General features: G+C 42.1%; 1 protein-coding gene across 2 annotated transcripts in view; it reads right to left on the bottom strand.

Moving 5' to 3' along the window:
• dnah5 (dynein, axonemal, heavy chain 5) overlaps window positions 1-16,375 on the bottom strand; it is a 77,343-nt gene that overhangs the window by 22,662 nt on the left and 38,306 nt on the right. For both annotated transcript variants that reach the window (XM_047811577.1, XM_027177845.2), the window contains 16 exons: window positions 16,131-16,372; window positions 15,836-16,015; window positions 14,864-15,068; window positions 13,895-14,037; window positions 13,648-13,782; window positions 13,428-13,550; window positions 11,777-11,990; window positions 9,491-9,714; window positions 8,391-8,589; window positions 8,054-8,226; window positions 7,358-7,488; window positions 5,915-6,068; window positions 4,012-4,279; window positions 2,832-3,063; window positions 2,369-2,483; window positions 668-844 (listed from right to left, as the gene is read on the bottom strand). In XM_047811577.1, coding sequence (XP_047667533.1) covers window positions 668-844; window positions 2,369-2,483; window positions 2,832-3,063; window positions 4,012-4,279; window positions 5,915-6,068; window positions 7,358-7,488; window positions 8,054-8,226; window positions 8,391-8,589; window positions 9,491-9,714; window positions 11,777-11,990; window positions 13,428-13,550; window positions 13,648-13,782; window positions 13,895-14,037; window positions 14,864-15,068; window positions 15,836-16,015; window positions 16,131-16,372 — 2,915 coding nt within the window. The remainder of the gene's footprint in view (window positions 1-667; window positions 845-2,368; window positions 2,484-2,831; window positions 3,064-4,011; window positions 4,280-5,914; window positions 6,069-7,357; window positions 7,489-8,053; window positions 8,227-8,390; window positions 8,590-9,490; window positions 9,715-11,776; window positions 11,991-13,427; window positions 13,551-13,647; window positions 13,783-13,894; window positions 14,038-14,863; window positions 15,069-15,835; window positions 16,016-16,130; window positions 16,373-16,375) is intronic.

Genomic DNA, 16,375 nt, shown 5'->3' with positions numbered 1-16,375 from the left:
CAAAGGCGGATAGATCAGGAAAGTTCTGAACTCTGGGCATGTGGTGATAACTGATTATGTAATTAATATATATATATATAAGACAGAGTAGATAATGAACGGAGTGAGGTGAGGATAAACATTCTGTCAGCTATAAAATACATTACATACAAGTAAATGTGGCAATGTGTAAAAATATATTTGTTTACACAATAGTCAAATAATCTAAATCGTGATTCGCTGATTAAAACGAACCGTGTTGTGGTGTGGTAGACTCTGGTCGGTTTATGGAAGTGAGTTAGGTGTGTGTGTGTGTGTGTGTGTGTGTGTGTGTGTGTGTGTGTGTGTGTGTGTGTGTGTGTGTGTGTATGAGAACCTTGTACCCTGCAGTGGAGGTGCTATCATCACATCTATATTTATACACTCACAGGCAGCTTGTAATTATAATGAAGAAAAAAAAACACATCTGGAGACGCACACACACAAAACAGTGCTGTTCTCTGCCTCCTTTTGTTCTCTCTTTGCAACCCTCTTTTCTTCTCTTTTCTCATATACGCACCATTCTTCCACTGTTCCTCTTTTCACCTTTCCTATCTTCATCTTTCCCTTTCCACCTTGTTTCTTTTTAATTATTCCAGCAATGCACCGATTCATTCTTTCAATTGGTCTTCAGGAGCCTGACTCTGACCTGCAGTGCTGCCTCAGCCTCCTCCAGCGCCGGCCTGGCTGCCTCCAGTTTCCCCTCGGCCATAGCCTTGTCTGCAGAGATGCTGTCCACGATGGCCTGCGCTTTGTCCTTCACCTTCTGCACCTCCACTTTGACCTTCTCGGCTGCCTGAGCTTTAACCGTCACCTCCTTCAGCACCTGCCGGAGATCAAGAGGAACATAGATACTTAACTCGGTCTACTATCGAAGACCTTGTCCCAAAATCTGCAGAACACTTCGGCATCTATTTTTAAATTTTATGATAATGCATGCGACCGGTTCTGTAATGCATGCGACAGAGTAATGGTTGTCTGAGTAAACCAAATTCGTTAACATCTGGTCGTCATATTGTATAGAAACAATAACATGTTTTTGACAGATATGGCAAACGTTTTTTTAGCTCAACATCTAATGGTTTAAACTGCAAGTTGGTTTGAGATTTCCAACCATATAAGCAGTGTGACCTCTTGTGCTCGCTATTGATCAGATCTCAAGCTGGGAAGAAAAAAAGAAACATGAAAAAACTCCAGCAAAATCAAAAAGCATCCAATACCTTTTGGAGCCCGAACCACGCCGGCAAAGGTTTTGGACACCACCCTACCCTATTATCTGCAAGGTTAAGGTTGTGTACCTGTAACTTGTAAGTTGTGAGAGGTGACAAACAGAAGGTACCTTGATTTAATGCCCTTTAACTCTTCATCTGTTTGCCTGGTGTAGAGTTTACTCGTTATTGTTCTCTACAAGTACCAGTGAAGAAGTAAATACATTTTTACATTACAAGATGTATAGTACTTTTATTTTTTTATGGCAGCAGTTCTGAGACATTGGCACCAAACCAACAGAGCACCTCAAATGTAAAACAATCCATCATCATTTTATGTAGGACTCACAGGAAGGTCCATTTCAGTGATTTTTAAGGTATTTGGGTTTAGAATATTTCTCACAGTAAAGTCACCATGGCTCCTGACCACAGAAACTACACAAACTAACTACTGCAAAGGATTAGAGAAGAAACTACAGCAAGGCTTTTTCCAATCATTCAATTAGAAATATTGAACATATTCACCAAAGTACAGCTGGTTAATGAGATACACAGTCACAAGACCTCTATAGACATCATCTGACTTTCAGGTGAACTGTAGTGAAATGAATTTGTGATCCTTGTAAAAATAGCAATAAAAAAGAAAAAAAAACTAATCAGCAATCAAATAAACAGCTAATTATGATGTAGCGCATTAATCACACTTTGCCTTGTCTATTGATCACAACCAAACAAACCAGTTCTGGAGCTAAAGTTAGTTAGAATGAAGTCAGAAGTAGAATCATTGATATGTTGAGGATTAGTGTAAGGTGACATTTACTTAACATTTACAGAAGGATTTCTGGGCAAAGGACTTTATATTTCATCAGTAACAAATGGTTTAGTCCTTAAATATACAAACGTTAGCCAGGATGTCGAGTCAATGGCTTACTGTAATAGAGATTTGCTAAGCAACTCATTAGCTGAGTAACAAGAGAATAAAAACGAATCTGACGAGTGGCGATTCTTGTTTATGCCATAAAATGCCTTCATGTTTTTCTATTGTTCTATCCAGAATGAATAAACAAATGAATTAATGCAGGTTTCCTGAAGGTTCTTGAACTGTTGAATAGAGCTCCAGTAGCATAAACATCATACTGTACCATGTCAGCCTTTTCGTTAGCGACCTGCAGCTCCTTCTCCTTCACCTCCAGCTCTTTGCTGAGAGCAGCGACCGACTCAGAGGCTTCTTTCAGTTTCTGAAGGCCGGTGTTCATCCTGAGAAGAATTCATGAAACCCTTTTGGAAATGTCTCATTTGTTCCACAAAACATTTTAGGTCTCATAGAGCTGAAGAAAAGGGCGTCTTCAACGGTTCTAAGTTTTATATTGAACCCACCGTGGTAGCAAAATAACGTTTTAGATTTCTAAATAAAATCTCCAAGTGTTTAATAAAACACAAATTACTAAAACGGTTCGACTTAACCAACCTTAAAATAATGTTTTATATTAAAGTCTAATCAACCACGCTAAATGTGAACACACTTCTTGACCTGGACATTTCTGCCCCATCCTTTGATGAATGAACACTAGTACGTCAGGGCTAATCATTTTGCAGTGAGTTTACCGGTTAGCGAGCGTCTGAACTTCTGAATGCTTCTCTTGGTAGATGCCCTTGTAGCCCTGAATGAAGGAGAGGTACGACTTTGGTGTGACGTGGGTTGAACGCCGATATCGCTGGAAGTATTCTACACACTTTTCAGCAACACCATCTTGGAAGGAACCCATGCACTGCACCACTTCCTGTTTCACCTGTGGCGAGCAGTCAATATCGTACGTGGATAGAAAGTGTTCTGAGACTGAAAAAAAAAGATACAAAACCTGTAGTCAAAGTACTTTTTTATTTCATGTCTGCCTGTTTCCTGTTGGCATCTTGCAGGACAGGTTACAGTAATAGACGAACACAGATGATACGACCTGAACTTTGCAGAATGCACTGGACAAACATAGTACATTAAAACTGACTGTAAATGCACATGATCTATATTCTGATGCTGCCAAGGAAAGCACTTCTTTCTTACTTATTCAAGCAGACGCTTGTGTCAGATTGTGGTTACATTTTTCAGAGAAAGAGTCTGAAAAATATGTGAAGGAGTTCCTACGGTATCTGCTCACTTCACAATTGTGATAAGTGAAAAAAAACATTAACTGATAATACAGGGAACATTAAATGAAGCTGAAGAGTTCAGATCTCACTGGTGATTGCTTAGAACCAGACACCTATTTAAAATCTGAAATTGTCACAAATCTCTCTGTACTGGTCAGCTACTTCATTTCTCCTAACCCTAACCCTAATCCTAACCTAACCCTAACCCTAACCCTAACCATAACCCTAACCGTAATCCTAACCCTAACCTTAATCCTAACCCTAACTGTAACCCTAACCCTAATCATAACCCTAACCGTAATCCTAACCCTAACCCTAATCCTAACCCTAACCCACCAACATTATTTGATCTAATTTAACTACAAAGCCCCCATCTTTTTCTCTAATATGTCCTTACAGGAGGGTATAGAAATGATTTAAGATTTAATCCCCACTCCACTGCCACAGGTCTCATTCCATCCTCAACCTATCGCTGTAGGAACTATCTCAATCTCCACCTACCTGTATAAATATCCCTCCCAGTACCTCATTACAGGGTCTACAGTACCTCCATCTCCACACCATTTGTATTTCTACCCTATATAAATACACATGTTATGTATAGCGTATATCTGTTTAAGTAGTGTAACACCGAGCAAACCTGCAACAAGGGCGTCCTTAGGCCAGCGACTGAACCAGTCCATGGTACATCCTGAGATCAGAGCAGGAAATTTTAAAGCTCTGTTGCGGAACTTTTCTCCCACTGGTGAAAAACACAGGACTACATGCAGGTTCTGCCGTACGCGGCTCATAAAGAAGTCACGCAAGCTCTCGTTGGTGGGAGGTCGCCGAGGAAACTCCCTTTTCATGACTGGCACAAGGTCACTGAGGATCTCATCCATCTCATCACGTGCAAAAAGGTTGGATACCTGCAGAGAATACATTTACATGTTTTTAATGAATCATGTACATAGTGGAGTCATACGCAGGGAAGTGTAAAGGAAGTGAAGGTGTGTTTGTGGTCTGTGCCTTTTAATCCCGAGTAGTGGACGTGAGAGTGGTGTGAGGTCTGTGTCTATCATTCCCAGTAATGAAAGTGTAGAATTCCTGGGCTCTGTGATTGTCTGTCATAGTCAAGGAAGTGAAGGAGATGATGAGTCTGTGTCTCTTAGTTATATCATTAAAAGGAGTGTAGAGGTCTGTGCCTGTCATGCTCATTAAACGAAAAGAAGGAGGCAGGTGATATATGTCTGTCTGTCTCAGTCAGTGTTTGTGGAGGTATGTGGTCGTGCCTGTCATTCCCAGTAAAGAAAGAGAAGGAGGTATGTGGTCGGTGCCTGTCATTCCCAGTAAAGAAAGAGAAGGAGGTACTGTATGTGGTCTGTGCCTGTGACTTCTAATAAAGGAAGTAAAATAAGTCTGGGGTCTGGCAGTCCCACTATATGATGACTCCTGTGTCTGTCATTTCCAGTAGATGTTTCAAGGAATAGGACCTCAGCACGTGGTCACTATTGATTTTAGTAAAGGAAAAATGGTCTTCTGTAAAAAATATATATATATTAGTCTCTGCAAAGCAGGTAAAGCCTCTAGTTCTGCATGTCCCAGTTCTGCATGTCCCAGTTCTGCATGTCCCAGTACAAGTCAGTAAAAATCCCAGTAAAACTCCAAGACCATTGTGTTAGTAATCAGTCTTAGTATTAATGATGTAACCTCTGAGCTCGTCCATCCCAGTAAAAAGACAAAATATATATATATAATATAAAAACCCAGTAAAAAGCTAAACTGCTTGGTTTGAATAACGCCTGCGATGCGAATAAAATATGAACTAACTACCCCATCATATTAGTGTTTGATAAATGGAATAAAAACAGCTTGACTTTTGCCCAACGCTGAACATTACAAGTTAAAGCGCTGCATGATCAGTAGATGCCAGCATAGTTCATTAATATTCCTCAGTAGGAGCAGTTGCTATCAAAGGCGGCTCTCCATCCTCAAGTGTTTAATTGCCTGATTAACCATAATGGCTTCAGGGAAAGCAGCTGATGTAGCCGGGGTTACAAGGCGATAAACAGATCCCTCCCTAACGGCTTCAACCGAAAAGTTATCATCTCTTTGGGTTTTTTTTGTGCTTCATCTTTAAATTCTAAATTCTCTTTATGTCTTTTTCTTGTTTCATGAGTATGAATGTGTGTGAGTGCAGTTAGGTACACCAGAAGGACGTGTTCATGGTCACCACCTGTCACCTCATGGGTATTGAATGTGTGTGTACACCAATGTTGTGAACTCTCAAGGACACAGGACACAGAAAAAGATGGAATGATTAGAACATTTGTATGTGAGAGAGAGAGAGAGAGAGAGAGAGAGAGAGAGTGAGTGAGTGACAGAGAGACAGAGTGAGAGAGAGAGCGAGAAAGTGAGAGACAGGAGACAGAGACAGAGAGAGAGAGTGAGTGAGTGAGTGACAGAGAGACAGACAGACAGAGAGAGAGAGTGAGAGAGAGAGCGAGAAAATGAGAGACAGGAGACAGAGAGTGAGAGAGAGAGAGAGAGAGAGAGAGAGAGACCTCTCCAGATGAGAGCACATTGTTCATGTACTCGAGGAAAGCTTCGTCTTTAATCTCGTTGTCAGTGAAGATGAAGGTGACCCCTCGTCCCTGCTGTCCTGCCGTCCTGTAGAGCACCTTTAGATCCTCCATCAGGTTCGAAGTGTTATACGACCTGCAAAAAGTGAAAAGGAGGAAATTGTTATACATTTTTACTTTATGTAGCATTTATTTATTTATTTATTTATTTATTTATTTATTTGTTTATTTGTTTGTTTATTTATTTATTTGTTTTATTTCATACATCCATCCATTTTCTGTAAAACTTGTATATGCGGGGTCACAGGGACCCCGGGGTCTTTCCCAAGGGTCACGAGACGGAGGACATCCTGAAGGGGGGTGTTTAATACATTGTAAGATAAGGCACTGGGGTGCGCACACTACACACACAACCAGAGAACCTGAAGGAAAGCACGGGTAGAACATGCAAACTCCATACACACAGGGAGGTGGAGGTGGGGATCAAATCCCAATCATTACTGTAAACCCTTCATCATCTGTGTCCCAGTTATTCATTCATTAATCCCTCCATCCATAAGATTTATCTACAGTGATGTAGAATTACAGAATTCTCCTTATCTGACATCTGCTCTCCGAGTATATCTTTTCACAAGGCATACCCCTTTGTGTGTGTGTGTGTGTGTGTGTGTGTGTGTGTGTGTGTGTGTGTGTGTGTGTGTGTGTGTGTGTTTTGGAACATGATGTGATGAGACATCGTGATTGCTGAGAATCGTGAGCAGTCTGTGTTGTGAAGGGAACAAGCTGAAAGCCATCTGTTTTCTCCCAAGTGACAAACACACACACACACACACACACACACTGACAGACACATTTTTTTTTTATCACACTCACACATATTGGACACATTCTTAATTAACAAAAAGAAGCAGTTTGTGAACAAGACTGAAATTAGCATGAAGCTCTTTTACATCAGCGTTAAATATAAACACATATTTTTATTCTGTTGGTGATGAAACTGAAACATATCTGAATATTCTGTAGGCTGAATGAAAAGCTGAATGTTTCTCTTCATTACTTCACTGTGTTTATCTGTTGTTTCCATGACTTTTGAGTTCATGTCAATTAAAAAAAAAAATTCCAATATACTTCTGAACCTGCAGCGAATATTTTTAAGCCCTAAATCATTTAAATGGTCTGTGGGAACAGGATTAATAATAGAGCAGGTGTGTGTGACGGCTGTGTGTGTGTGTGACGGCTGTGCGTGTGTGTGTGTGTGTGTGTATGTATGTGTGTGTGTGTGTGTGACGGCTGTGTGTGACGGCTGTGTGTGTGTGAGACGGCTGTGTGTGTGTGTGTGTGTGTGTGTGTGTGTGTGTGTGTGTGTGTGTGTGTGTGTGTGTGTGTGTGTGTGTGTGTGTGTGTGTGTGTGTGTGTGTGCCTCACCGTGTGAGTGTGATCTGAAAAGTTTTGTAGCCAGCAATGAAAGATGCCAGTCTCGTCAGGCTTTGCTTGCCTGAGCCGCCCACTCCAACTAGGAGAGCATTCCCACGGGGGGTGCGGATTATCCGAGACACCTGAGAGAGAGAGAGAGAGAGAGAGAGAGAGAGAGAGAGAGAGAGAGAGAGAGAGAGAGAGAGAGAGAGAGAGACAGAAGGATAGAGAGAGAATGACAGAGAGAGAAAGAGAGAGAGAGAAGGGGGGAGAGAGAGAGAGAGGAGAGAGAGAAGGATAGAGAGAGAGAGACAGAGAGAGAGAGAGAGAGAGAGAGAGAGAGAGAGAGAGAGAGAGAGAGAGACAGAGTTATTTCGATTCAAGTCATAACCAACAATTTGGTGGGACAGTTGCTTGGCATACTAAAACATGAACTGCAGCACATTTCTTCAGCTAAAGTTCCCCAAGGTAACTGTGTAGGATGCATTTAAATAACTTTAAGCAAAGAATTTAACAGTGAAGGTTGGCAGGTTGTGTGAGATGCCCCGGTTGTCCTGTGTGAGATGCCCCTCGTTGTCCTGGGGTTGTAAAAATAATCAATGAGACGGTGCTAGTCGTAGATTATGTGGAAGGCAATTAAACAAGCACAACTGCACTGATTTGAAGTTATTTAAACAAGATTTACAAGATTATGATGCTTCTGTGTACCTTCACCAAGTGGACCATGGCATCAGTGAAGAACACTAGGTCCATGCCAGCTCCTCGAATGCTCTCATTGTACAATTCCAGGAACATGTTCAGTCTCTCGGACAAGCCACTGAAGGAAACGATGGGCTCGTACACTTTAGGCATGTCAAAGTTAGTTCCCTCTGGTTCCTCGCCTGCTCAGACACAAAGCATCGTTTTTAAAACCATCTAATTACACCTAGCATCCTCAAGAGCATCTTAAGACTAGATGTTAACATGTTAAGATCTTCACTAGATTACAGAATGCATTTGTTTCCTACAAAATTATTCTGATAGTTTTGTCTGGTTCTGGTGGCACCTGTAGCCTCGGGTGCATCCTGCAGGAAATCTACGAAGTAGGCATCCTCTCTGACTTCTACAGATGCTCGTGCATCAACCCCCAGGTCTTGCTGTGCCAGGTCAGCCAGTGTCTGGTCAAACCAGGCCACGTCATCGGGGCTCGTGAAGCGGTCGGCAATTACGCGCTTACACTCGTGCTTCCATAGACGCAGGAGGACCTTCAGGATGGACAGTGAATTAGGGTTCAATAATAAAAGCTATTAAATCCCATCTTATATTATTTCTAATGTCAAACAGATAATGATGGGTCCCTCTGCTGAGACATGGTTCTTGCGAAGCTCTCTCATTAGTTTTGTATTAGGGAGTTGCCCATGCCAGTTGCCCTTGGCTTGCTCACTGTGCCAATGATAGACAACCTGTCTAACCTAATACTAACCTACCCCATTCCATCTGATCAAATCTGATGCTGTCCAACCCAAATACTTTCCACTATATCTCATCCCATGCTATCCTTTCCTACACTATACCATTCGACCCTATATCATAATTTCCTGGTCTGTTATAATTCTTATTCCATAAGGGCTATAATAATGCCATCCCATCTGTCCTGGTCTATCCCACTGTCACGATCAGCCGTACGACTCCTCGTTACACCCACATTGCCGCTTTAAACTCGGTGAGCTTTCTGTCAAAAGCTAGAATCCATAATTCCTCAAATCATCAAATAGGAAACTTGATTGAACCAAAATAAAGCTGTAAGTTTTATCTGTCAAGCATTTCGCCGCTTGAAGTTGAAGTCCTGTTACATTTGGAGATGAAGTCACTGGCACTGTTCGCCGTGTTCATGTCTATCAGCCTAAACGCCCCGACGTTCGGCATATTCACAGTGTGGCTTTATCATGAAGAACTAATTATTTTTAAAGCAGAGAAATACTGGTTAGATTTCTATATTGTATATAGAAATATTTTGGTTTGATTCATGTTTAAAATCCTATTTCCTTAGAAAGAAAGAAGGGCAAAATTATGCGTAATGTGTCTGTATAGTGTGTTAAGTTTTAGCGCTGTGTAGATGTGTGTCTTAAACAATGCTTTAGCTTGTAATAACAGATCAGACGTTACGTCGGGTGAATGGACCACGTCGGCTGTGACGTTCAGCATGCCCTGCCAGATGCGAGAAAGGTCGCGTAGGTTGAAGATGTAATGGAAGTTGGCCGGCGTGGGCAGCATTTTCAGCTTGGTGGTCTGCCAGATGCGGCGGGTCAGTGGTACGAGTTGGACGACGTTGGACCTCACAGCCTCTGAAAACCCACGAGGAGAGCAGAAGTGACCTGTACCGATCACTCCTGTTTAAAAAAAGAATGAGAGTGTGTGAGATAAATGTGACAGAAGATTGTTGTAAATGCTAAGCTTGTTGTTTGTTTCTGTACATCGCTGTTTTTGCCAAATAAGTAGCTGAAATTCGTAGAAATTAAATAAAGCACGGTGGCTTAGTGGTTAGCACGTTCGTCTCACACCTCCAGGGTCGGGGGTTCGATTCCCACCTCCGCCTTGTGTGTGTGGAGTTTGCATGTTCTCCCCGTGCCTCGGGGGTTTCCTCTGAGTACTCCGGTTTCCTCCCCCGGTCCAAAGACATGCATGGTAGGTTGATTGGCATCTCTGGGAAATTGTCCGTAGTGTGTGTGTGTGTGTGTGTGTGTGTGAATGAGAGTGTGTATCTTGCCTCGATGCCCGATGACACCTGAGATAGACACAGGCTCCCCGTGACCCGAGAAGTTCGGATAAGCGGTAGAAGATGAATGAATGAATGAAATAAAGCTCAAAAATTGTTTTTTGGCATATATTTAAACAAACATTCAGACTATTCCATAGTTCCTGACTGGACCCCTCTGCCCTTGACACCATCTACCTTGCTTTGAATAGTCAGTCTTGTACAACTTGTAAAGAATCTGTAACTGTGTCTCTGATATTAGTAAGACTAAGAAATCTCTTTCAAAACAACTTACATGTCTACATGGTGGGCAATTTTTGTATCAGTAATGTGTGTGTGATTTGTTATACTATCCGTTGCACAACGAATTGCCCCATAGGGGGGCAAATAAAGAACTTGAACTTGAATGACCTGAAAATGACTCATGCCCTTTAAAATAATTTTGAATACATTCCAACAATCTGTCAGAAATCCGTCCTTTGTGTGATATTGCTTTGAATTCCCCTGTTTTTGTTCTTATCTTCTCTCTGCCTCGGTTTCATCTTTGTTAGCTAATCGTCATTACCTGTTCCGTGTCAGTCATTAATCAGCTTGTCTACATGCAGCCTGCTGCATAAAGCATTGCTGTGAATTATTATCATGTATTCAGTTCATATTTGTCCAAGCTTTGTGTTTCATGCTCGTATTTCCTTTTTTTTTTTTTTTTGCTTATTTTTAATAAAGATTGTGGATTATTCTTGTTTTCTATTTTATTACCTCGATATATAACCGGGCTTTCAGATGTTCTGCGTTTAAAGCATGATACAAGCTCGGAAGCTCCTTATACATTTCAGGCTATTCAGTATAATTTTTTTGTCTGCTGTTTTCTTAAACCTACTGTATCTGTAACACAATATCTAAATGCTTTTAGATTACATAATGCTCTGTTAGGTTCTATAAAAAAGAAAGAAAGTTGAATATCTGCTGTGACACTGTCTGACATGGTCCTGGTTTTATTTCTCGAAATGGTGAAAACATTCATAAATCAATGAATGGGACTTGAAGCAACCAGAATAGATCTGTGGAAAGGTGGAGGCTGAGGGCTTGTGGCTGAAAAACAATTTCTAAAAGATAATAAGACGAAGGCTTTCAGTACGATGATCCGAGTTCAAGGCTGGGAGAATAAACATGCAGAAAAGTGAGAAGCGATCGATATGTAATTATGGTACTGTGTGCTGTGTGACTTTGCAGCAACAAGGACAAGATATGAAACCTTTATTAAATTCTGAGATGGTGAGATGTTTAATAGGTTTTTATAGATATCTTGAGCAAATTTCATTTAATTAGGTGGATAAAATGATGCCACTATTTCATTTTAATCACTGAATCACCTCAGCTTTTATATTAGTTATTAACTGTCACTTCCAACCCATTATTAATCTCACCTTTCTCTTCATTTGGCCTTATTAGGGACATTCGCTGTAAATTACACGTCTCAGTAAAGTCTTGCCAAGACATAGTTCAATTTCAAGCTGCTCTTGAGCATCATAAGGCTCTTACGTTATATTACATTATATTACATAGCAGTAAATTAGTAACAAACGTAGTGTTACTGTGCCATGGTGCTACGATTTTAATAAGCATTTTAAATGCCACAATCCTGCTCCTCAGATCTATTATTTCACTGCGATGCAGATTGAAAGCTAATGTATACTGACCGAAGATCTTGTCGATAGAGGCGTTGGATGGTAAAGTACAGTTAAAGATGGAGAACTGCCTCTTCAGCCTCTGGGGAATGTCATTGCGTCCTCCACCCGGGTGAATCATAGCCGCCAGGAACTGGATGTCCACCACGTTTGTAAACTCACCAGGTTTCTCCAGGTTATAAAAGCCCCTCTGCTCCATCATCTGGCGCACTATCTCATTTGTGACCTTTACAGATGGACAAAGTGTATGATATACACCTATTTCCATGCTTGAGAAATCCCTAAAGCAGCTGTGCATACAATATAGGACATGCTATAGCTACAGTACGGCTCAACCATGCATGTGTTTTCCCAGCAGACATCTAGTAGCTGCGGGGCACCAGCATATGTTGTAGGTTAAACCTCTGAAGTGCAAATTTTGTAATAAAAAAAAAACAGCATTAAATTTATTAAAATACTCTACGATTATCACATTATGTCTTACTGTTTACTTAAAGGTGAGGTCTCCGTTGTTTGAAAGCCAACGTTGACATATAAAATCACCAAAACAAACACGCCCCTAACCCAAAAGGGTCCCACCCCTGTATCGATAGCTCCGCCCACACATACATACGTAACCCGGGCGACTAACAGAAAGAAACGTGTCTTTATCATAGCTGAAGGGAAGAACAATACGATTGTAGATAAACAAACAAGCAAAAATGCCACACAAGCATAATGATGTAAAGGACAAAGGCATATATTAGTTCTGTGTAACAAAGCAAAACTACACCAGGTTACGTATGTAACCCGGTTCCCTGAGAGGGGAACGAGACGCTGCGTCAGTGCTGACGCTATGAGCATTCCCATAGCGTCAGCACTGACGCAGCGTCGAGTTCCCTCGAAAGGGAACCAACGTTACTCACCTATCGAGAAGGAAAAAAGCACCTCGGCGTCTTAAGTAAAGTCGGCCACATATTCACAGGTCGGAGTTTCCCGAGTCGATAACTCCTGAGCTAAACGCTGTTACTACACAAAACGCGGTTGTAGCTGCCTCTCTACATTACTACGATAGAAAAGAGGTGTTATTTGTGTAGTAACAGCGTTTAGCTCAGGAGTTATTGACTCGGGAAACTCCAACCTGTGAATATGTGGCCAACTTCCTGCTCCTTCAGTTCTCTCCAGCGCTGGAAAGCTGATCCTATATTAACACGTCCTACTTCTTGTCCTTATCGTAAGTCTTTCTTCTCTTTCTTTCTTTGTTTTTATCCTCCATGTCGATGTTAAAACCGCTTTCTGCTAACGTCACACACACGCACCGAACACTCTCTCCGCCCATATCGGCAAGCCCCGCCCCTTTCTGCTCATTGGCAACACGTTTGTTTTGTTTTTGTTTAGTTTGTCGTCCCGACTCAGTTTTCTGAAGCATTTCTCAAACAACGGAGACCCCACCTTTAATACTACACACTATACTGTAATATACCTGCTGTAGCAGTATATCTTAGTAAAAGTAGGAGTCTTTCTATCAACAACAACAACAAAAAAATCTCTACCTAATCTGTAGAGAACATAGAAAAGTGATTAATAGAAAAGTGTCAGTTTGATGCTATTTTTATGTTTATTCTGCTGTTGAAGAGAAAACGTACAAACTTGACTGTTGGTATGATATTACAGCATACAGTACCTGGTCTCCCCACTCGTTGATTACAGGCATGTTGATGTCATCAATAAAGATGGACATCTTCTTGCCTGCTGGAGGGCCGTATGTGGTGCCCATCCTCTTGTCAATGTAGCTCTCCACAGAGCGCTGGAAACCAATAAATAACCAATAAAAATGTTGTAGAAATCGAATCGAAATATCCATCAGAACACCTGCAGCCAAGGAGTAATCAATATGCAAGAACCTGGAACATTAGCGGAGTGGTAGCTGAAGAGAAGTTGAGGTTCTTAGTGATGTGTGATTCCGGGTCATATTTGGACAAGAAACGCTTAATGATGACTGTCTTAGCAGTTCCCTGCTCTCCGATCAAGAGCACAGCCTGGAAGACATGAGTGGTAGACGTGCAGCAATTTGAATGGTAAACAATGTTGATGGAACTGGAAAAAGGTTTTTGACTGGAGATTTTTCACGATTGGAGAAGCTTCTCTCACCTTGCCCTGCTTGTTGATGGTCTGAATAAGGAAGTCTGTGCGCACGTTATCTACGTTGGGCACCAGGATGGAGCCATAATTTGGTGTTGAATCTGATGGATAGATATACTCTTCTACACTAGAGCTCCAGTGGACCCACTGACCTAAAAAAAAATACAAATCAATATAAATTGGAATAAATCTTTCACCTAGAATCTTTGCGCTAATGACCTGAAGTACCTGCGGAACTCAACCAGTTTAGCTAATACTGTGATGTTGTAGAGACGCTGACATGATGGAGATAACGGAATAGCTGAATACAGCTACTAGTATGATATAATAACAAAATGCTATAAAGATAGTAGGAACTGTAGAGGCAGAGATGCCTGTATGATGGTATACCTTTGAAAGATAGGGGCACTGGTTTGAGAAAATTGTTGAGATGTAAATAATAATTTGAAAAATACTATGATAGGTGGAGACACTGAGGCAGTGGATGATAGGTGGAGACACTGAGGCAGTGGAGGCTCAACAATTAAGGCTCTGGGTAACCAATCAGAAAGCCAAGACGTTCAAGCTTCAGCACCAGCAAGCTGCCACTTGAGGCCCTTGAGCAAGGCCCATAACCCTCTCTGCTCCAGGGGTGCTGTATCAAGGCTGACCATGTGCTCTGCCCCCAGCATAGAAAAGCATGGATCAAAGCTTATTGCCAGACAAGTCTGATGTCTGTGACCAGAACAAAACATTAATAAAGGAAAGAAAGACAATGATTCAAGAGAGGATCTGTAAAAAAGGGCTTTGCTGAATACCAGAGTGAACACTAAAGAATGCAGCAACGTATGCTGTGAGACAATTTATGGTCAGAGTGTAAAATAAACAGAGACTGAACTCGAGAGAGAGAAAAGTCAAGTGTGATAAAATGGAATGAACAGTAAGGAGACATGGACAGAAAGAGTGTGTGTGTAATCGTGTTTATTTTAAGGCACGGACCATCGGATGTGACATGGTAGTCGAACATCGTGTCCTCGCCGTGGGAAGACACGTCCGGCAGGTCCAGGCGGATGCTGTCATGGCGACGCAGCCAGCTTTCCATCTTCTTCCGATCTTCCAGCTCGAGGAGAGCACCGACACTCCACATGAGGGCAAAGACGTATAGACGCTCCATGTGCTCACGTGTAACCTCACCTCCCTGCTCCTACACACACACACACACACACACACACACACACACACACACACACACACACACACACAGTCAGAACACAGAGCTAATCTAAAGATTAAAGGCACCGGTCTTGCTGCTGCGAAGGGAAGTTTGGGCAATTCCAGCGGCAGCCAATCAGCAGCGTCACTGTCTCCACTCACCCTCAGCTATAAAAGGAGTGAGGCTGGGTGGCTCAAGAAGATGGTGTTTGTTCTCATTTGCCCTCAGACAGCAGGTGAGCAGAGGGACACGCTACACACCACCTCTGTCAAGTCTGTCTGTGCTTCCACACCCTCCTGAGACCTCCTACAACTCTCCTGAGTTATGTACATTTGCCATTTTTCCCCATACTAATATCATTCATTCATTCATTCATTCATTCCCTACCGCTTATCCGAACTTCTCGGGTTGAAGCAAATGCACTACGGCATTATATGAAAGCCCCGGAGGTGCAACCCGAGGTGACAGACTCAATTCTGCCGAGCTGCAGGATGTAATAGACCTCCCTCTCATTCCCATTAGAGACCGAGGGGAGCACATTTGTGATTTGTACCTTAGAAAGGAAACACTAGTATGATTAGAAGAATAAATATAAATCTTTGCGTCCACCTCTTTTTTGGATTCTCAGAGTAAAATAATAAAAAATTAACAGTCAATTCAACAGATTTTAAAGAGAAGACTTTGGACAGTATCAAGCATTCAGTGGTGGTGATGGTGGGGTGAACACTTTAGCATGTATCTGTATATGTTTTAGGTACCTTGGGCACCTGAAGCAGGCCTTGTAGCACGTTGATGCACTGCATGACGATGAAGGCCTCCAGCATTTCCATCTTATAGTCCAGACTTTGCACACTGAAGCGATAGAGTTCGGGGAAAGATTCGGAGAAAAGCTCACGCAGCACTTCGGCTTCCTGCGGAGATCGCTTCCTCAGCCACCCCTGCGCATTTAAATCATTTAAAGCTGTTGGTACATTTATTATCATAGGTTTATGCTGTACTTTAACTCTAGCATTGTTTTTATTTATATCTTGTCACGCAGCATGTGGTCTTCACCTCGAGGATGGGGCTCCAGCCGAGCACAGAGGAGCTCATGAATACCATACCGTTGCGCGACACGGTGGCAGGTGAAGCGTTGTCGATGTTGTGCGGCTCGAACACGATCTTGCAGGTAGGCGCCATGGGGATGCGGTCGCCGTTAGCCAGCGTCAGTGTGCGGTTGTCATCCAGCACCGAGTTGAGGTTCTCGATCCAAATGGCATCAACAGGGCCATCCAACACAATCCAGATGTGCTCACCTG

The sequence above is a fragment of the Tachysurus fulvidraco genome, chromosome 3 (genome assembly GCF_022655615.1).
Source record: "Tachysurus fulvidraco isolate hzauxx_2018 chromosome 3, HZAU_PFXX_2.0, whole genome shotgun sequence".
Taxonomy (NCBI): Eukaryota; Metazoa; Chordata; class Actinopteri; order Siluriformes; family Bagridae; genus Tachysurus; species Tachysurus fulvidraco.
This window is presented reverse-complemented; position numbering and strand designations above follow the sequence as displayed.